General features: G+C 39.0%; 1 protein-coding gene across 1 annotated transcript in view; it reads right to left on the bottom strand.

Moving 5' to 3' along the window:
• Positions 1 to 23,036, bottom strand: part of LOC308272145 (tomoregulin-1) — a gene marked incomplete at both ends in the record, with an annotated part of 102,844 nt that overhangs the window by 57,156 nt on the left and 22,652 nt on the right. Inside the window, 3 exons of the mRNA XM_080708920.1 lie at positions 145 to 171; positions 3,591 to 3,720; positions 14,220 to 14,329. Coding sequence (XP_080565046.1) covers positions 145 to 171; positions 3,591 to 3,720; positions 14,220 to 14,329 — 267 coding nt within the window. The remainder of the gene's footprint in view (positions 1 to 144; positions 172 to 3,590; positions 3,721 to 14,219; positions 14,330 to 23,036) is intronic.

Here is a 23,036-nt window from a genome sequence, read left to right on the forward strand (position 1 = left end):
TGATGAATGTGCAGTTGTGAGTATTCTAAGAGTTACTATGTTTTACACTTTAAATGAATGAATTATCTGCTACGTAAAATATGTTACAAAACTATTTAAAAACAAAAGAAAACAAATGCCCTTCAAAAAGTATTTGAAACTTACCTCCTTCTCCAGATCCAGAGCCATTATCTGAGAAGAAAAACAATGAATGTAAACATTTTTTCCCTGGAAATTTCATCTTCTCAAATAGTAAAATTTGTTATCAAATATAAAATTGTGTAATATCCATTACAATAGCCCTTTTCTCGTATTCTTATTTCTTGCTATGTTTCAGAGTCTTTTCTTACACCTGAAATCTCCCTGTCTCAGCCTCCCAAATACTGGGATTACAGGTATGTCCCGCCGTGCCCCACTAACAGTGTATTCTTAAGCTATTCTATGCCTCTCTCAAAATATAAATGACTTAAGATACATAGTCTTCTGCATCGCATACATCTTTTTAAGCCATTCAGGAAATATCCAGGTACTCTGCACAGAGTCAGGGCCAGTAAATATTATAAATAACTAAATCTAAATTTTAATTTACTCACTTAAAAGGTAAAAGAAATTTTTTAATTTTTTTTTTTTTTTTTTTTTTTTTTTTTGGTGGTACTGGGGTTCCTGGAAGCCCTTCTATCTCCGGACTACACTCCCAGACCTATTTTTACATTTTTATTTGGAAACAGGGTCTCCTAAGCCAGCGCGCGCGGCTGGCTTCGAACCTGCGCGATCCTCCTGTCTCTGCCTCCCAAGCGTGGGGATTACAAGCGTGCGCCACCACGCCTGGCTAATTTTTTTAAAGCTTGAGAATGAATAAGCTATTTTTATTAAAATGGTAGAAAAAAAAAGCTTTGAGTATTATTCCATACCTCTTAATATGTAGATAAAACCAGAAAACCAGAAGTGGGGAGTAGAGGGAAACCCAAACGATTGAGAAAGAAAGAACCTTCGAGTGCTGGTTTTCATAGTGCTGATAAAACTAACTTCTGAGAACCTAATCAGAGGGAATCTCAGAAAGGAGCTATCCAAAAATATAATTAATGTAAAACTTTATTTTGCAACGCAAAAAGAACCAACATATAGAACAAAACATGTTTAAAAAGGGGGAAATACTATGGTATAGAGCTATCCAAAAATATAATTAATGTAAAACTTTATTTTGCAACGCAAAAAGAACCAACATATAGAACAAAACATGTTTAAAAAGGGGGAAATACTATGGTATAGAGTAAGGATGGTGTCAAGATGAGGTAGAGTGGCCCCTGAGAGCTGATGTAATAAGCTCGGGTTGGCATGTAATGGGTTTACCTGGATGGGAGCCTGGGCTGGAAAAGTGCAGCTGAGAGGGTGGGTCCTGGGGGTGCAGCATCAGGGACTATATGTGGTCCCTCCTCCCCTTGCTTTTTCTCTCTCTTGCTTCCTCCATGATATAAGCAGCAAAGCCTTCTGCTCTCCCTCCTTCTGCTTCTCATGCCCTGAGATGAGTAGTCCTCACCCTCACATGGACTGAACTCCAAAATCTCCAAGGGAAACTATGAGCAAATAAATCTTCCTTCCTCTAAGTTACATGGTCAATCTTTTATATTATAGCAGGGAGAATGACTAAGACAGGTGGTAAGTGAAAACCAGCACGTTCTGGGGATAGGATACCCTGATCCTGGAGAATCTATTCCATTCTTCCAAGAGTTCTCTGGAGTTGAAGACAATACCCAGAACAATACTGTTCCTTTCCCTTCAAGCTCCTTCAGACAATAATCAAATTCCAAGATAGGGTAGAAACAGGAGGAATTAGAAAAATATATATTGTATGCACTACTGATTGTAAAATGAACATAAGATTTTTATGGAAAGTCTTCAGATGTGTTCAAATTTATTCATCAGCCATAAAATGACACCTTTTCTAAGTAAGGAGGAAGAGATAGGTAAAGCAACAGGAAAAATATATAGGAAAGGAATTCAACTTAACATTGTTTTTAATGACCAAACTTTCTTAGTAAAACTCTTCTTCCAGTGACTAGGTATATATATTAAGGACCATAAGAAATGCTAGGAATAAAATGATAAATAAGACACATTCTCAGCTCATGAGGGAGATGCTACATCAGAACTTAGGATGGGGTCAGCCATATCAAATAATCTTGGGTAGGGGCTTTGGGACAAAGAGTGTTAGCAGACCTAGAGTCTGAGATAACACTTATGAATAATCAATCAACCAATCATGCCTGTGGAATACAATCCCAATAAAAAACACTGAACACTGATGCTCAGGCAAGCCTTCTTGGTGGAAACATTCCATTTGTAATTTCACACGATGTGGCCAAAAGGAATTAATACTGTCCATGAGCCGGGCGTGGTGGCACACACTTGTAATCCCCGCGCTTAAGAGGCGGAGACAGGAGGATCGTGCAGGTTTGAAGCCAGCCTCACTGGCTTAAGAAACCCTGTTTCCAAATAAAATATAAAATAGGTCTGGGAATGTAGCCCGGAGGTAGAAGGGTTCCATCCCAGTACCACCAAAAAAAAAAAAAAAAAAAAAAAAATACTGCCCATGACTCCAAAGGGAGAGGACAGCCAGAATTTCCATATCTGGATCCCCCTAGGGTCTGTCTTGTGTGTCTCTTCCTTTAACTAATTTTAGCATGATGTCCTTTACCTGATTTATAAATCAGTTTTAAAAAAAACATGAGTATAATGGCTTTCAGCGAAATCTGTTAGCCCTTCTAGCAACTGATTTTAGCATGATGTCCTTTACCTGATTTATACATCAGTTTAAAAAAAATGAGTATAATGGCTTTCAGTGAATTATGTTAGCCCTTCTAGCAAATTATTGAGCATGAAGGTAATTTGGGGAACCTTTATTTGGGGAATAGAGACATTCGGGAGAGAATCTAGGGGCATTCTACCTCTGAGCTATATCCCCAGCCTATTTTATTTTTATTTAGAAACAGAGTCTCATTAGGTTGATGAGAGTCTCACTATTTGCTGAGGCTGTCCTCGAACCTAAGCTCCTCCTGTCTCAGCTTCCCAAGTACTGGGATTACAGGCATGTGCCACCACACCCGCCTCTACACAATTTTTCTATCTATAATACCTACCTCTATCCCTACCCTCAAATACTAACACTAGAGAGAAATTAACATTAATGCCTCCCCAAATCAAATACTACCAATTTAAGAAGAAAAAAAGAAAGTAAATACAAACATCAAATACAAGGACAGTAAATACAAGTGACAATGGGTGGCAAAGAGAGAAGAGATTAGAAAGAGATACAACCCAAAACACTACTTAGGGCATTTTACAAAGACTCCTAACCTCTCCAAAAATAAGTAAATAGACACGATGCCCTTCATGTCACTCCCCACTCCAAATCTTACGTCTAAAGTTCAAACCATAGGGTACAGGACATGCAAAGGCCTCACACACAGACACATACACAAAAGCATTAAACCTAATAATGAAAGCACTAAAGGCTAAAAGGTAAAAACAGAACTCTCCAAATCCCCGTACAACCGCCCCCAACCCACCAATCTGTGATCTCTAACATCTATTCAGAAGAATACCATACATACCGGAGTAGCACGGTCCTCTTGCTACTACTGTTATCTCTTTCTGGTGCTTACAAGCAGCCCTTCTGAGAAAGCATTCATTTTGATAAGTGTCCCCATTTGATCCACAGACGGGAATGTAATTTGTATGGCACTGCAAAAGAAACAAAAATAAACTCTCAGATCCAGGCATGAATATTAATAGTTTACTTGACATTCATGAATGCAGTATCATAGTATTGTGACATTCTTCTACTACTGAAGAGTTTCTTCTTTTACTTGGCTTTAAAAAAAAAAAAACTTTCACTTCTTCTTAAGTTTTTTCACACTGATAATGAAAATACCCTCTATCCATAAAATCAGACTGAAAATCCTTACACTCTTTCATTTATTTGCTAGAAAACCCACTGAGATGAGAAAATTTTGACACTGTTTGTGAAGAGTAATACATACATAATGTCATTTTAGTATTACCAAAATTCACTTATTCAATCCCTCTAGTAAGCAAGTCTCAAGGCACAAAGAAATATAAAATGAATTTATATTTCTTATATTCTCAGAGACCTTATGCTCTTGCTAGTAATAAGGGGGGGAAAACATTGCAAAGGTAAATCATGTTCCAAATTAATAAAATCTACAATAATTATAATACCTAATATATAGTATTGTAAGCTAGAGTATTCAAGGAAAACCTACTCAGAGAAATGCACTATGAACTAGGCCTGGGAGGATGACTAGAAAGAAGAAAGATGAAGAAGAAAAAAGTGAGAGGTTTGAGAAATGACACTGGATACAAGTTATCATTGCCAAAAAAGAGATAGCACAGATTAATAAAAACAGACCAAAGACATAGACTATTTACAGAAAAATTACAAATGACCAGTGAACGTACAGAAAAAAGATTGATAGTACTTGTGATCAGAGTGGTACACTAAAAATGAGATATTTTTAACTTAAAAAAATTAAACATCTTTCACTTAGGTGGGCATCCCAATACACTAGTTGAAGTCATCTGAACTGGTTCAACTTTTGGAAAAAATCATTTATCAGTATGTTTCAAGAGTCTTAAAATGGGCTGGGCATGGTGGCGCACGCTTGTAATCCCCGCCCTTGGGAGGCAGAGACAGGAAGATTGCACAGGTTCCAAGCCAGCCTCACTGGCTTAAGAGGCCCTGTTTCCAAATAAAAATATAAAATGGGTCTGGGAGTGCAGCCCGGAGGTAGAAGGGCTTTCAGGAACCCCAGTACCACCACCACCAAAAAAAAAAGTCTTAAAACAGAAATGAAGTTTTTGATCTAGAATTACACATTTAAGAATCTGAAGAAATATTGCAGACAAATGTCTATTATAGTTTCTTAATTTTTACTATATAATCTCAATATCCAATTAGGCAATGCTTAATTAAAACATGTTATATTTGTCCAAGGAATTAATATTTCAGTCATTAAGAATTAACTTTTTTTTTTTTTTTTGGTGGTGATACTGGGGTTCCTGGAAACCCTTCTACCTCCGGGCTACACTCCCAGACCTATTTTATATTTTTTTTATTTGGAAACAGGGTCTCTTAAACCAGCAAGGCTGGCTTCAATTCAAACCTGCACGATCCTCCTGTCTCCGCCTCCCAAGCGCAGGGATTACAAGTGTGCGCCACCACACCAGACAGAATTAACTTTTCAAATAATATTATGTGACTGGGCATGGTGGAACACACTTGTAATCCCAGTACTTGGAAGGCTGAGACAGGAGGATCACAAGTTCACCACCAGCCTCAGCTCTTAGTGAGGCCCTCCGAAACTTAGTAAGACCCTATTTCAAAATTAAAAATTGGGCTAAAGTATAGCTTAAAGGCAGAATGCCCCTGGGTTCCTCAGTACCATAAATAAATATATATATATATATATATATTGTATGACAGAAAAGGCTAGTACAATGTTAGGTGAAAAACATATGTAACTTCTGGGAATTCTGTGCCACTTTTTAGAAATATTATCTAGTCCTTGAAACTGAATACAGAATTAAAAGTATAAAATAAATTACATATATATTATAATTCAAAAGAAATGAATGTGTAAAAGAAATTTTAGAAGAAATTATCAAAAATCTTTTTCACATTATGTGTCTATGATTTTCTGCATTTTTTAATTTTTATGCAATCAACAAGATTTATAATTTCTCTACTTATAAAAAGAACAGTCATATTTACATTATGAAGCATAAGTATGATGTGCTACCACAGGTTAAGCTCTGATAAGAACAACTTCTTACTAATAAAATATTTTATAAACCAACTTGATTTTGTTATACATTCAATATCAGCAAAATTCTTTTATTAAAACTAAAATTTTAAGTAAGATGCAGTGGTGCACACCAGTAATTCCAAATAGGAGAATCACAAGCTCAAGGCCAGCCTAGGCAACTTAGAAAACCCTGTCTCAAAACGAGAAATAAAAGGAGGGAGATAGAGGTATAGTCCAGAGGTAGAGTACCTGGGTTAAATCTTTAGTACCACACCACACATGCACACACTAAAAAAAAAAGTCTAAAATTTTACTTTAAGAAAGCTTCTGTTCCTATGATTTTTCATGAACCTGACTCCTTTATCTTTTCTCCTTAAATTTTACTACTACTATGATGCCTGCATGAGTCAGTATGCCACTTTATATAAGATATAACTAGCAAAGGAAACCCCTAAGCTCCAAGATGTCAAGTGCTAACTCTGTGAACTTTCCAACCCAACTGTCTTCCTGCAACAAATGCCAAATGACTTGCAAATGTGGCACTTTTAATAATGATGCCAACATTATCCTCAAGGGGAGGGTCCCCTTGCATTTTGGGTTGTCACAAGAACAAAAGCATTGTTACCAATGAGCAGGTGGTTTCTAAGGATAGGAGATGTAGACCAAAGGGAAGGACAGTTCCAAACAACCAAGATTTAGAAGTGCCAAACAGTGTCTGAATGTCTGACTCACCACGCATGTAGACAATATAGTAAGACTTACCAGATACAAGTCTGGTCTGTTAAACCTTATTTTTTAGTCTAACATTCACCATATCTCTACTTCTTATACATCTGATATGAAATTGCTTTGGATTTTTTAAATCCAAACATTCATTTTAAGCAGATATAAGTATCCCTGCCGTACGGTCTTCTAGGGTGATCATGCCCAGCAACATTCTGAAATATTTATATTATTATAAATTACCTTATTTTCTTTTATATTATAATCATGCATTATCTTCATTTCTTTATTATGTGCTTTTGTGGGTTACATTTCTGAATTTTATTTAAGGATAGTAAAAATGAAATACAAATTACTGATTATTAAAAATGCTTAGCCGGGCGTGGTGGCACAGGCTTGTAATCCCCGCGCTTGGGAGGCGGAGACAGGAGGATCGCGCAGGTTCGAAGCCAGCCGCGTGTGCTGGCTTAGGAGACCCTGTTTCCAAACAAAGATATAAAAAATGGGTCTGGGAGTGTAACCCAGAGGTAGAAGGGCTTCCAGGAACCCCAGTACCACCAAACAATAAAAATTAAAAATAAAAATGCTTAAAAAGCATTAAGTCTAATACAGCTAAGAATCTTAACATTTATTAAATAGTCCCTATCTGATAAGCAGTAGGCTACAACTTTCTTTCTTTCTTTCTCTTCCTTTCTTTCTTTCTTTCTTTCTTTCTTTATTTATTTATTTATTTTGTGGTACTAGGGGTGGAACCCAGAGGCTTTCTACCTTCAGGCTATACTCCCAGACCTTCTTTTTTTAATATTTTATTTGGAAACAGGGTCTTGCTAAGTTGCCGAAAGCCTCACTAAGTAGCCGAGGCTGGCTTTGAACCCATGCGATCCTCCTGTCTCAGCCTCCCAAGCGTGGGGATTACAAGCGTGCGCCACCACGCCCAGCGGGCTACAACTTTAAATGTCCTAACTTAAATATCCTAACCACCATGTGAAGCACATGGTTTGATGCTTAGCTATAGGGCTCTGAAGTCAAAAATGCTGGAGTCCAAATCCTGGGCCTACGATCCCTGTTGACTATAAGCTGGCACTAGCACCATTTTCCCCAGCTGTAGAATGATAATTATAATAGTCCCTACTGAACAAAGTTGTCCTGAGGATTAAATAAGAGAAATCTGCCAGTAGCATTTATACCTAGCCATGGTAAATTCTCAATAAACATTAGCTATTTTTGCGACTGCTATCATCATTTCCAAGTCTTAAGTGTTTGCCCAGGTCACAGCTAACAGGTAGAAGAGCCACATTTCCTCATAAGTGATGTTTATGACCACTAAACACTCAAGCTATCCAGCAGGGTCTCACCATATGGCACCTGGTGACAGTGAGCAGGAAACGTAACGTCCTTGAAAGTTAATGTCACAAGTACAGGCCTAGGAGTGAGTCTGAGACAGAAGCGGCAGACCTGCTGTTCCCTGGTCATTCTCAGTTTCCAGAGGTTCTCCTAGAAGTCTTTCACCATACTTATGTGCAAACGAAGGGCTCAGGACAATTATTAACAACATGGAATTGCTCACGTATGCATTGGTATGGGAACTCTCTAACCCAAGGTCCTCTCCTCTGTGTTGCCACCTTTGGATGGGAAAACATCGCTCCTATAACTTCTCTTTAGCTAAAAGAGCATGATGATACTGCCAGCTATTTTATGTAGTTTAGAAAGATGCAGCAGGGTACAACTCTGGAACCACATCCATTCAAGCATTTACTGAGTAGTTACTGTGGGTTAGAACTCAGGCCTTTGGTCTCAGGCAGGGGCTTACACCTCTAGATTTCCTGTGCTCCTAAAATCCAGATGACAGACTGTGGAACATGTCAGCCCCCATAATCAAATGAGAAAATTCCTTATAAGAGAGAGAGAGAGAGAGAGAGAGAGAGAGAGAGAGAGAGAGAGAGAGATAGTGTGTGTGTGTGTGTGTTGGTTCTATATCTCTGGAAAACTCTAATACAAAAGTCCAATAAGAGGACCTGGCCCCCAGCTACAGCAGACACTGATAAGTTCAGGAAACCACATAATTCAGAGAACTACATACAGAACAAAGGGAAAAAAAAAACAGAGAAAAGGTCATAGGCACTAAGTTTTAAGGGAAAGACATAGTATGATCACTTCTGTTTGTACAAACTTAATAAGCATGGCTTTGTTTATATCTGTGGCAAGATAACAGCAAGATAATAGCTCTTATTAGTAGATTGAAAAGATTTTAGACTTTTATGTAGTCTTATTATTATTACCTGTTAAAATATATTTACATCATACACCAAAAAGTTTGTATTAGCCCTAAAAGCACGCTAAACCATAATTTTTAAATAGATGAAAGACACTGCTAAAGTATCCAGCAGAAAGAACTGCTTAATGTGCAAATTAATTCATTGTTTTTAAGCTGGCAATAACCTAAATCTAACTTGAACAGATTTCTAAGCTTACGGAAAGAAATTGTGGTTGAAGGAAGGCTTCTTCAGCAGGAAGATCAAACTAAGAAGTAAGCCCTTGGGCAGTTTTCCCCAATAAGGCAAGAAACCTGTCTTTAAACATCTTTATGTTCCCAGCATCTCACACAAGACCTTGCATAAAGTAAGTGTCGAAAAAACCACCTCAAATTTCTACTTCTAATTTATATTTCCCTTTCCTGTTCTGCTACAAGCTAAGAATGCAAAGGATCCTGACACATCCTGGAAGGTTCTTCTAACCAATCAAGTTTCTTAAAAAGGCTCTTTCTGCTGGGCATGGTGGTACATGCTTGTTGGGAGGCTGAGACAGGAGGATGGCAGGTTCATAGCCAACCTTAGCTACTTAGTGAGACCCTCTGCAATTTAGTGAGACCCTGTTTCAAAATAAAAGAATAAAAAATAGGGCTGGAGGTGTAGCTTGGAGATAGAATGCCCCTGGGTTCAATCCCCAAACTGCCAAAAAAAAAAAAAAAAAGCTACTTCCTTATAATCTAAAGAGTTTCAGTCTATAAAACCCCAGCTACTTGTAAGGTTGAAGCAGGAGGATGGCAAATTCAAGGCAAGCCTTGGCAACTTAACAAGACCCTGTTTAAAAGAAAATAAAGTTGAGACTGTAGCTCGGTGGTAGAGCACCCCCTGGAGTTAATCTCTAGTATTGCAAAGAAAATAAGTTTCAAGGAAATATTTTTCAAAGAATGAAGAAAAGTAGAAACATAAAGACAAAAACAGGAAGATAAATAATGAAAATCTCAAATTTCTTTACGTCAAACAATATAACAAAATGAAAATTAAACATATGTCATTCTTACTTGTCAATTAAAAATAAATTTTAAAGAAAAAAACTGCAGAAAATAACTACTATTTATTTAAAATCCAGAATCCTTTTTCTGCAATTTACATAAACTGAAATCCCTTTCACTCTCTAAGGTAAATACTATTAAGTAACTTATATAATTAAAAGGAAATTAAAACTACATGTTAAACAGAATATTTCTAGAAAAAATACAAATAGGAAATATTGCTTCTAAGAAGAATCAGGAGAGCAAGAAAGACTTTTTTGCTATATTCTTATATTGTTCAAGTCATTTTCTATGAGCATATATTACTCTCTAAAAACGCATCAAAACATTAGGTTCTCATCAGTTTCTGATTTCATGGATATAAAGTGCGTGCTCAGCATAGAAAGCAGTATCTAAGTATTCAAATACTGTACTGTGTTAAGTATATACACGTACATTCACATATACTACACACATACATCTTTACAAATCAGCTAAAGGGAAAACATTCAAGAGAGGCAAAAATGTAAAATATTAATTCAAAAAATGGCCAATAAATAAATGGCGTATTTTCAATTCCTCTAGTAATCAAGTGCAAATATTTGTTGCTCTTCCGATGAATAAAATTTAAAAGGAACTGACAAAATCCATGATCAAGAAGCTAAGGGGAGACAGTCAGTCTGATGTGATGCTGTTGGTAAGTTAGTTAACTGCACTGTGAGCGTCCCACTGGCCAGATACTTAGGACAACTGAAAGAGGGGAACAGTCTCAGTCTTACCCATGTGAAGTCGCTAAAACTCCAACACATAACCTGAAATCCTTCTGGTTTGATGAATCAGAAAACAGAGTCCAGGGCAACCCAAATCACTAGAATATGAGAGGGAAATCATAGGAAGAGAAGAGCAAGTGGGTAGTTCCAACTTCTGGGTATAAATACAGTACTAATTTCTAGCTGACCCTGAACCACACGTGAGCAGACTCACTAACACCAAGAGAAATGAAGTGATAATCTGTATTGCTATCCACCACAGTGAAGACAGATTCTGCAGATAGAGTCCAGTCATCTTAATCACTTAAAAAATAACATTACTCAATGGTAGAGCATGTATGGTAATGGTAGTCCATTACTCAATGGACTAGCATGTATGAGGCCCTAGGTTCAATATATGAGGCCCTAGGTTCAATACCTAGCATTGCAATAAATGAATGAATAAGTAAATAACAAATACTCTTCAAAGAAACTTAAGAGATGCTGTAAATCATATTATTCACATTGTATAGGATAAATTTTTAAGTAGCCTAACACAAAAACATAGGAAAACAATCTATTCCCAAATGGAAAAAAAAACCAACAGAAACTATATGTAAGATGTCCTTGATAATAACCATAGCAGAAAAACATATTAAAGTAGCAGTAAGCCAGGCGTGGTAGCGCACACCTGTAATCTTAGCACTTGGGAGGCTGAGACAGGAAGATCGTAGATCCAAGGACAACCTCAGCAAGGCAGTGAGAGCCTCATCAACCTAAGGAGATCCTGTTTCCAAATAAGAAATAAAACCTAGCTGGGGGTATAGCTCCAAGGCAGGGGTTCAATCTACAGTGGAAGGAAGGAAAGGAGGGAGGGAGGGAGGGAGGGAGGGAGGGAGGGAGGGAGGGAGGGAGGGAGGGAGGGAGGGGCCGGCAAACAGTAATATCTATGCCCAATGAAAATGTAATGAATGAAAAGGAAATTTCAGTTAAAAGAAATTATAGATTCTAGAATTTAAAAATCTGAAATCAAAATCTCACTGTAGGCCAGGCGTGGTGGCGCACACTTGTAATCCCCGCGCTTGGGAGGCAGAGATAGGAGGATCGTGCAGGTTCGAAGCCAGCCACGTGTGCTGGCTTAGGAGACCCTGTTTCCAAATAAAAATGTAAAAATAGGTCTGGGAATGTAGTCCGGAGGTAGAAGGGCTTCCAGGAACCCCAGTACCTCCAAAAAAAAAATTTTCACTGTATAGAAATAACAGAAGAAATGGTTACTGAAGCTAAGACAGATCCACAAAATTATCTGCTTATGGAAAAGAGAAAGGAGGAAAAATCCTGGGAAAAAAGAACAGAGCCTCAGGGGACCTTGAAACAAAATCCAAAGGTCTAACATTCCACTCAAGGCCCAGATAAGAAGATAGAATGGCCAGTCATGGTGGCCGCAGGCTTGTAATCCCAGCATTCAGGAGGCTGAGATCTGAGGATCGTGGTTCACAGACAGCCTCAGCTACTTAGTGAGGCCTTCTGCAACTTAGTGAAACCCTGTTTCAAAAAAAAGAATAAAAAATAGGGCTGGAGGTGTAGCTTGAAGGTAGAATGCACCTGAATTCCATCCCTAGTACTGGAAAGAAAAAAGATAAAATGGAAAACAAATATTTTAAGAAATAATAAGGCTGGGACAGGAGGATCGCAGGTTCGCAGCCAGCCTCAGCTACTTAATGAGGCTCTCTGCAATTTAGTGAGACCTTGTTTCAAAATAAAGAATAGCAATAGGGCTAGGGGTGTAGCTTGGAGGTAGAATGCCCCTAGGTTCAACTCCCATTTTCACACACACAAAAAGAAAACCACACAAGCACTTTACAATCAAACTACTAAACACACAAAGAGAAAATCTTGAAGCAGCCAGGAAGAAATGACACATTACCCATAGGGGGGGAAAGTCTGATTATCACTGACTTATCTCATTCTGAATGAAGCCAGCTTCCGTGCTGCAAGGAGCCCTATAGAAAGGCACCCCTGACAAAGAACTAATGTCTCCAGCCAACAGGCAGCACGGATCTGAAGGCAGCCAAAAGTACCTAAGTGAGCTTGCAAGAAGGCAGCTATTGTGAAAATGCCCAAGAGGAACCCCCTTAGCACTCTGTGACTGGATGCAAAGTCCCTTTCGATCATGAATAACCTGTCTGGCTGGACAACAGCACACCCTTCTACCCTTCCTCCATAAACTCTCTACTTCTTTTAATGAAAAAAAAAAACCATGATATTAAATAGTCTCCAAAGAGGTTTCATGTGCAAACTCTCTTCTAATTTTGATTCTCATTACAATATCATAAACTGGAGGAGGAAATGGGACTTCTCTTTTCAAATGGAATATTGGCTGATACGGAAGAAATAACCTTAGGTCATACAGAAACTCATCTGACGTTCTACTGGAAATAATAACTCTCCTATGCTTTTATTCTTGGCCGCTGATCCCTTTTCTCCCACCCCCTGCCCCAAATCCAAAATGGCAGGTATATTTTAACTAGATCATGAGTGAACAAAGAAATTCTAGTTCCTTCTCTGTCTCATCTCAAATACTGAGTCAGGAACTATCTTGTGAGAAACATTTGGATGCCAGATCATAATTTAATCATAGAGAATATACAAAAAATTTTGGATTTAACCTACTCCCCTTTGCTTCTTTTTTTAAACAATAAAATCACAACTAAAACAGCACCTGAAAAGCAAAGATATCCATACTCTGAGTTTGAGGTTCTACTTTCTAGTCCAATTCTAACCCTGCCTTACCCTGTATCTCTAAGTGAGTCAAGTCCTTCAGTCTAATAAGATGAGACAGCAACAAATAAGAATAGAAGGTAAAAAGAAAGACTGACAGAAGAGGAAAAGGGAAAAGATGCCAACATGGTAAATAGGTTCTCATGCAACCTGTACTTTACTTCCTTTCGGTGGCAATTAAATTGCAATAGTGGGGATGGAACCCAGGGCCACTGTACCTCCGAGCTACACCTCCAGCCCTATTTTTTTTAGTCTTTTTATTTTTGAAACATGGTCTCCCTGAGTTGCGAAGGGCCTCGCTAAGTAGCTGAGGCTGTCCATGAACTGCGATCCTCCAGTCTCAGCCTCCCGAATGCTGGGATTACAAGCATAAGCCACCACACCCGGTGGCAATTAAATCTTTTTTTTTTTTTTTTTTTTTTTTTTTTGTGCGGGCCTGGGGATGGAACCCAGGGGCATTTGACCTCCAAGCTACAGCCCCTGCCCTATTTTTTATTCTTTATTTTGAAACCAGGTCTCACTGAATTACAGAGGGCCTAAGTAGCTGAAGCTGTCCACGAACCGCGATCCTCCAGGTCTCAGCCTCCCTAATGCTGATTACAAGCGTGCGCCATCATGCCCAGCTCAATTAAATCTTATAGTTGACAGAACCTTAATATTTTTCCAAAGCATTTTCTCACCTATTATTGCCAGCCTGTCTTTCTTTTTAATTCTAAGAAAGAAGCATGGAATGTACAAATATCAGGGTTTCATCTGACAAGAAAGAACTAGTAGGCTTTGAACTCAACTTCCTCATGAGGGGTCAATGTGTTATAAGCTTTTAAATTTAAAAAACAAAATTTTAACATATAATAAAAATTACTTTAGTTTAAATAGGTTTGATTTCCTCACCTGAAACTGGCATGCACATTTCAAACCATCTCCATCTTCTTTACAGACGCCTCCATATTTACATGATGATTCATCACAAACTCTTACATCAGACTCCCTCACATTTAACTCTGCAAGAGGAAAAAATTGATTCAAATATACATATATGTATTTTTAATTCAAATGCACATAGATAATAAAAGCAAAATCTTAAAATGGGTTGGGGATCCTATTCACAAATATAATAATAAGTAAATACACAAAAAGTTATTATCAGGATGTGAAATGTTCAGTATACCCAAAGAGAATGCTAATAATATGCCTAAAAGATACCTGCCCCAAAATGAAGCTCAAAATTTCAAGATTTAACATAATTCCCAAAGTAAATCTACAGAATTTTTCTATTTTTGAGCTCCCCAGTCCTCTTACTATTATCTTAACATTTGGGGCTATTTTTCTCCTGAGTAACTTATGTTTACTGATAATACATAACTAGAAGGAATCTTCTTTCTGTACTCAGAATAAAGTTGAAGTGATAATTCTACACAAATAAACAATCTTAACTATTAAACAATTGTAAAAGCAACTTGAATCTCATACAACAGATATAAATGGAACATTTATACACATAAAATTAACGTAGTGATTTAAATAGTCTTAGAACTTTTAAAATAACTGATTTCGTTTTACTCTATCACAGAAAGTGGAGTCAATCAACATCATACATCATTCTATGATGATTTGTTCCTGCTGCAAGACTGTCAGTCCTGCACTGAAAGCATGGGACCAAGCATTCACTAAACTAAATAACTGCTTCAGGGTAACGTTGCCAACCGCATGGAATCAGGTAAAAAGCCCTACAATGCAATTTTGTGTTCTCACTATTGGAATGCAAGCTACAACAACAAATGCACTTGTACAAACAATAAGCAAATGACATTTTTTTTTAATTCTAGCATAGTTATAATCACATGAATCTGGGAGCAGAGAGGCCTACCTTAAAACCCAGTCTGCCACTCAATACCTTGAGTGACTGGGAAAAGCACAAGGTCTCCTGAATTCTAGATGACGATGAGGTCTAGTAAGCGGATCTCAGGAGTCCTTCCCCACCCCATCCCTGGTTATTCCTACTCCTAGATTTCAAAGAAGGACACGTGGACTAAGTCAAGGAGATTCAAGGTGGTGTGAATCTTTGTGACATTTTGCTGACCTCTCTGCCCACCTGTTCTCACGCTCTGCGTTAGGTAGCGTCTGCTATTCCCAGGAATGGAGAATCAAGTACCTGAATACCCAAGGAAGTGACAGTCCAGGGCACCTCTGTGAGGAACCACTATGAACCAATCACTGCACTAGGATAACCACTGCCTATAACTGTGGGTTACAATTCTTGTTCCTAAATGGATCTCAGACACACAGAATTGGATTACTCTAAAGTTCAAGCATTTACACTTAAACAAGAGGTAATGAACACAGGTGCTTTGTTACTCTATTTCACAAACTATCCCAAGTACAGAAGATGGTCTTTTAAATCCCTCTGGCCCGGGCTTGAAGGTTCTAGGTCCCTGGTTCTCACCCTCTCCCAACTTTTGCTCACTCTCCCCCTTCCTCCTTTACTATATGCTTTAGCATCTGAGGCTTACTCTTACAGACAGGTCATTTTTTTCCTTATCTACCCACACTCCGCCTAGAAACATATACAAGATCCAGTTCCAAATAACTATCAAATATATAGCTTCGTACCCAAGGAAAGTACCTAAATCTTAGTAAAAAGATGACCTGAAAAAGAGGGTAAAGAAAAATGCATAATATCTTTGCTTAACTCCAGGCTTGACAAAGTTCAAGAACCAAGGAAATAAGAATTGCACAATTCAAGAAATAAAATTTAGTGCTTTTTTTTTTTTTTTCTTGCAGTGCTGGGGATGGAACCCAGGGCGTTCTACCTCCGAGCTACACCCCCAGCCCTATTTTTTATTATTTCTTTTGAAACAGGGCCTCACTGAGTTGCAAAGGGCCTCACTAAGTAGCTGAGGCTATCAGCGAACCACGATCCTCCTGTCTCAGCCTCCCAAATGCTGGGATTACAAGCGTGTGTCACCATGCCCTGCCTTCTTTCTTTTCTTTGGGGTCTTAAAACTTCACACTGGGTTCAATTATAATCTATAATATTATCAGACATTAAAAAGAAAGAATTTTGGGTCTGAGGATCAAGATAATGCTGAGTAATAACTTGCTGTCTTGGCTTGAGGGTCTTTTGAGATGTCATTGTGTTCCATCTTTTGTGTTCCGTAGTAAAGTGTAAACACATTCTAGAATCTAAACCACCCCTGCCACTAAAATGCCCGCATTTGGGAGCCTATTTGCATAAGGGACTAAGGAAAATTTATGAGAATAATCATCCTTACCAAAGAGAGGCAGTAAAAGCTTGGTCTAATAATCAAAGCTTTGGGCAGGAGGAGGAGACATCTCGAGCACAGTGTGAGGTCTGTCACTTGGAGCCAAGACAGAGATAGACGGGCTACAACAAGAAACTTAAGAATGGCTTCAGCCTCAATCTCACTAACAGCCTGGAAGTCACACAACAAGGAGCTCTGCTTTGATATTCACAAGTGGGAAACACGGCTGAGGCCCCCAGCCCGCCTATCAGCAGAACACAGAGACAACAGAAGGCAAGGAGAAAGTGATGCCAGGCAAAGAGGCACACCTCTGAGAGCTGGCAGAAGACACAGCGTACACCCGCTGGGGTATAGGAAGAAAAAGACAGGTGCAGCGCGGCGGTGGCCAGAATATAAAGGCGAACCCTCAGGACACACCCTCAGAAGGGAGGCATTTATGAGACCTAGCAGTCTGCTGTGGTTTAAGTGCGTCCCCCAAAAGTACATGTGCTGGAGCCTTAATTCCTCAGTGTAACAGTGTTGGGAAGTGGAGCCTTGTGGGAGGAGGCAGAGTCTTCATGAATGAATTCATGTCTTTCTCAAAGGAATGGGTTAGCTATTTAGGGAATGCCACCCCTTTTCACGCACACATTCTTTCTCCATATATGTGTATATATTTAGGGGGAGGATTGATACTGGGCATTCTATCTCCAGCCCTATTTTGCTTTTTATTTTGAAATGGTCTCACTAAATTGCTGAGGCTGTCCTCCAACCTGCAATCCTCCTGTCTCAGCCTCCCAAGACCTGGGATTACAAGTGTGCACCACCACACCAGGTCCCTTTTCTCTCTTTTGCATGTGCTCATCTTCCCTTCTGCTTTCCACCATAAACAGGGGGAGCACCAGGCCCTCATCAAATGCGTCAGCCAGATCTTGGGCTTCCCAGCCTCTAAAATAAACCTTTCTTTATAAAGAAGAATTTATAAAGATTATCCAGGCTCGGGCATTCTTTTATTACAAGAGAAAACAGACTCAGACAAGGTTCTATATAACAATAGGTAAAGATGAAAGGAAATTCTGATTACTCTGGTAATGAGTTATGTTTTCTTTTATGTTTGTTTTACAACCAATCCCATGCTATTTCCATGTATCTTAGTGTTAAATGATTATGTAGTTGATCAGGAAGCAATTATTAAACATCCACTATGTACCTAGTACTATGCTCAGAATTTGGAACATACAGAAAAATACATAACAAGCCGGGCGTGGTGGCGCACGCTTGTAATCCCCGTGCTTGGGAGGCAGACAGGAGGATCGCGCAGGTTCGAAGCCAGCCGCGCGCGCTGGCTTAGGAGACCCTGTTTCCAAATAAAAATGTAAAAATAGGTCTGGGAGTGTAGCCCGGAAGTAGAAGGGCTTCCAGGAACCCCAGTACCACCAAAAAAAAAAAAAGAAGAAGAAAGAAAGAAAAAGAAAAATACGTAACAGAGAGCTTATGATCTTGCTAGCATATGTAACAGTTAGTGATGAATTCAATATGCCGATAATTAAGGATATAAAAGTGTTATACAGTCTATGATTGCTCTAAGAGTTTCTAAAAACCATGGATAAAGATAGAAGAACAGGGTACAAGCCGGGCATGGTGACGCACCCTTGTAATCCCAGCATTTGGGAGGCTGAGACAGGAGGATCCGGGTTCGCAGACGGCCTCAGCTACTTAATTAGGCCCTTTGCAACTCAGTGAGACCCTGTTTCAAAATAAAGAATAAAATATAGGGCTGGGGGTATAGCTCAGAGGTTAAATGCCTCTGGGTTCCATCCCCAGTAGCGAAAAAAAAAAAAAAAAAAAAGAACAGGGTACAGTGTCAGAAAAAGTAAGACTTGCATTGACCTTAAAAAAATCAGCAAAGATTTTTTTTCTGATAATAAAACTAATATAGATTCATTAAAGAGAAATTAGAAAAGATGCTTTAAAAATGTTTTAATTGCCCATAACCTGAATAATGTTAAAAGAGGGGGAAAATGTTCTTCACTAAAAAAACAAGGTAAGTGAAAAGTGGAGACAAAGTAATTTAGTAGTACACAGATTTCACTGGTTCCCACACAATGTTCCTTAGGAAGAGCTGGTCTCTGTGGGTTCCATCACCAGTGCCACAAAAAGGAAAAGAGTATATCTTCATTAAAACCAAGTCAGATTTTTCTCATTCACGAAGTAAAAAAAAAAAAAAAAAAAAAAAAAGCAATGGAAAATAATTTATCATTGTAAGACTTTTTTCAGTTATATTTCTTAAACCTTCAGTATTTGAAATTACTTCTTTGCTAGTTATCAACAAAATATCCAAAATAAACACTATTACAGAAAAATTCCAACAGTGCTTTAAAATAACATAGGTCATGAATATAACAAGCTCATGAATATGCATTTTAAATTGTTTTGTAATTTTGGTAGTTACTGCTAATTACCTTCCTTGGATCCATGCTCTTGGTCTTTCTTAGTAAAATAACCACTAGCTGATTCAGTAAAACAAGGTACCTAAGCATGTAACCTATATTTCTTAGCCCTTGCTTAGTGCCACAATTCATAAATAAGCAGTATTGTCCCTTCCTCCTTCATTCTTCCATTCTTTCTCCTGACTGGAGCGCACGCCTGCTGCCTGAGGATGAAGCAGCGCCCTTACAAGTATAGAGATGGAAGCCACAAGCTCAAGATGATAGAGGAAAAAAGCCAGGAGCAAGAAGAGTAGAAGGAGAAGCATCTTGGACTCACCAGGCCTACTATGGGTTCATCCCTCCAGACTGACTACTGTAGGCAATAAATGGATGAATACATAAAATAATAAAGCCCTTGTCATATAAGCCACTATTGGTCAAGTCACTGATACAGTGAAACACAATCTCAATATAACTGCATGTAAATTTAATTAAGACCAATATTACTAAGCAAAATCTTAATAAATTTTGTGCTATATCACAGTCCACACTTATGAATTTCTCAAGAGCGCCATGACTTCGTGGTGTTCTGCCTCCTAACAAATGTGAGAACCACTGCCTGCACGTAACCTTGCTACAGAAGCAATCTACTCTGGGATCATCTTCTGAATGTTCTTTCTTTTCATGTATGCTGTAGAGTACCGGGCATCCAGAGGGAACGCTGTATAACGATGACAATGCTCCTGCCTTCTTAAACCCAAATGAAAATTCACCAAAATGAATGAGCCATTGCTGAGGCCCTCAAAAGTCAATTCTCTGAACAAATATTTTACATAAAGAAGCGCCCAGAAGAGTAGCTCAAAACAAAAATATTTTGTGCTAGTTGCAAATCTGCCCATCAGGCAATTCTCAAAATGCAAAACTTGTCTCAAATTTAATTAACATCTCAAAGCTGGGAAACAATGCACACTATGGGAGGGAATCCTGCTGACTGAACCTGAGCTGCCAAAATTCCCAACTTTTGGCACCACTCACTGAGTTCAGTTCAAAATGAGACCTAGCAGCCCTCCAGAATGGTATGGCTTTTCTACCACCCTTCCAGGAAACAGAAGGTAGTCTGTTTAGCTAACAGACAAAAGGGATCAGACTTCATAAGGTGTTACAATAGAATTCAGGGCATTTCAATCTGCGCACTCTAGACGTTTGGGGCCAAATAGTTCTTTGTTGCAGGGGCTATGTTGTTACCACAGGATATGAAGCAATATCCCTGGCCTCTACCCACTAGCTGCCACACCAGCCATGGACACCAAAAATGTAGACTACCAGACTCTACCAAACATCCCCCTTCCCCACACACTACGTCCAAGATCTTGGCAAATTACCGCAGCTATTTCCCATTTTGGTGGCAGGACTTAAAAATATCAACTCCAAGCTTGTGTCAAGCTAGGATTCAAAGTAGAGGCTCCAGCTATAATAATGCCTTAACCTCCAGCAAGCCTGGTTCTCTTTCTCTTCATATCAAGACTTTTTCTCTAAAGTCAACACGACCTCCTATTCTAAAGAGCCAATAGCGTTTCCCTTAAGTCTTTTCTTGACCATTTTCCAGCAGTTGATATTCCAGGCCTCCCCTTCTTACCCAACCGTCTTCATTATCTCCCGACTCTGGACCACTTCTCATTAAATTACTCCTTTTGTCCTTCTCTTACTGATGTGGGATACAAGAAATGAAATAGGTAGAAAGGAGATATAAGGAAGAACAAGGAAAATGTAACTTTAGCATGAAAGCCTGTGCCGAGGCCTACTCAACACAAAAGTTTCTGAGGAATTTACAAATGACCCCTGCTGTAAACCCTTACAGAGACGTGTATCTGACAACAGATGACACAAAAGAAGGAATCCCTTTGGGTACCACCCAGAGAGCAATCTCAACATTGGAGGTGGTCACTGAATAACTTCAAAGGATCCCCATGGTAAATAAGATAGTGCAGGTCAGGACCAGAAACACCCGAAGTCATCTTGTGACTACTGGACTAGGTCATCTTCACATACCTCCTGCCCACCCGGCATCAAAGTTCTCCCAAAGGACTTCCCTCATTTTGGGGGTAGCCCAAATTCTCTCTCTCTCTCTCTCTCTCTCTCTTTTTTTTTTTTTTTTTTTGGTGGTACTGGGTATGGAATCCTTCTACCTCTGGGCCACATTCCCAAACCTATACCTATATTTTATATATATATATATATATATATATATATATATATATATATATATATTGTTATCATATATATGTGTGTGTGTATAATTATATATATATATATATACATATATATATATAGTATATATATAATTATTTGGAAACAGGGTCTCTTAAGCCAGCGAGACTGGCTTCGAACCTGCGTGATCCTCCTGTCTCCGCCTCCCAAGCACAGGGATTACAAGCGTGCGCTACCACGCTCAGCCCACACACTCTTTTAAATGTGAGTTTCCTACTTTCCCAAATAAACCTCTGTCTATGTCTCAGATTGGCCAGTGCTGAAATTCTTTTCAACCACATAGGCCAAGGACCCTAACCGTCCCAAGGTGAGGAATCAGCTATTGTCCCTGACACTACTACTGCCCTGTCCATGACTACTGTACTCCTAGAACATATCTGCAGGTTAAACAACTCTCCCAATGGACCCAAGTGTGCAGACGAACACTTGTGGCGCAAGGAATTCTCAAGGCTACCAGGTCACTCTCCATAATGACCACGAGCACTCGAGCTCCAACCACGGGAGCAGTTCTTGTGCTTCCGGGAATGCTGTCAGGCCTAGTTAGGCCCCTTGCATGTGTTACTATCATGATGTGACTTCAACATTTCATTTGAGTGAAAAGTTGTTACTATGAAAACTTAAACTAAAGACTTGGAAACTGTGAACGGCTTTCCAGAAAATTGCGGTTACATTTACAATTTTGCATTCGCAAATCTTTAAGTTCCTTTTAAAAAAGATTAAAACTAGAATTTAAACCCAATGCATTAAAAATGTGTTTTAGCCACGCTTGGTGGCACACGCCTATAACCCCAGTACTTGGGAGACTGAGACAGGAGGACTGCAAGCTTGAGGACGGCCTCAGCAAGTAGTGAGGCTCATCAACCTAGCAAGACCCTATTTCAAAATAAAAAATAAAATAGGGCTAGGGGTATAGCTTTAAAGTGGAATGCTCTGGGTTCAACTCCCAGCACCGTATGCGTGTGTGTGTGTGTGTGTGTGTGTGTGTGTGTGTGTGTGTGTGTGTGTGTGTTAAGAGCTGAAGATATATAGCCCAGTGGTAGAGGAGCTTACCTAGCATACCATAGGTGCCCTGGGTTTGATCTCTAAGCACTGAGAAAAAAATGTTTTAATCAAGAAAGAGAAAACTATTCCCTAAGAAAATCCGGGGTCATCTTTTAAAATATCATTATATGTTTTTAAGTTAAAATAAAATGTTTTATGCATTTACTAATCACTTCTGTGACTCCTCGCACAGAAACATGACAAGAGGGCTCCTACTGTACACAAAATGTTCTGCCGCCATCGGCCGGCCGCCCCGGGGCCGCCCGCACTCACCCCGACGTCGGTGTTCAGCCTGGTCTCCCGGCCTCACACAGCCATGTCCTCTGTTCTTGTCAGTGCTACTTCCGGTCCTCAGAACATTGCCAGGGAAAGTTCTATAAATGAATGCTAAGACCTTACTAATGTGGAAACCTTTCACTTATCTCTAGTTGATTCCTTATTGACTCCCAATAAAGACATGTTCAAACTTTTTACCTTTTCCTTAAAAACAAAACCTCAGTGAGTTTATACTCATTTTCTAGACGTTAACAGTATTTGGGGAAACCTACCCTTTTTCAGAAAACTATGCCAATACAATATGACAGGTCCTGCTCATTCCTAAACCTGCACCCAACTGCAGGATAAACAATACTACAGCCTCTGTACAGAAAACAGTAAAAAAATATAAATTTTTTTAAATTATTTAAACATTTATAATAAAGCAGGGCATGGTGGTGTACACTTGTAAT

Source organism: Muscardinus avellanarius, assembly GCF_963383645.1.
Source record: "Muscardinus avellanarius genome assembly, chromosome: 13".
Taxonomy (NCBI): Eukaryota; Metazoa; Chordata; class Mammalia; order Rodentia; family Gliridae; genus Muscardinus; species Muscardinus avellanarius.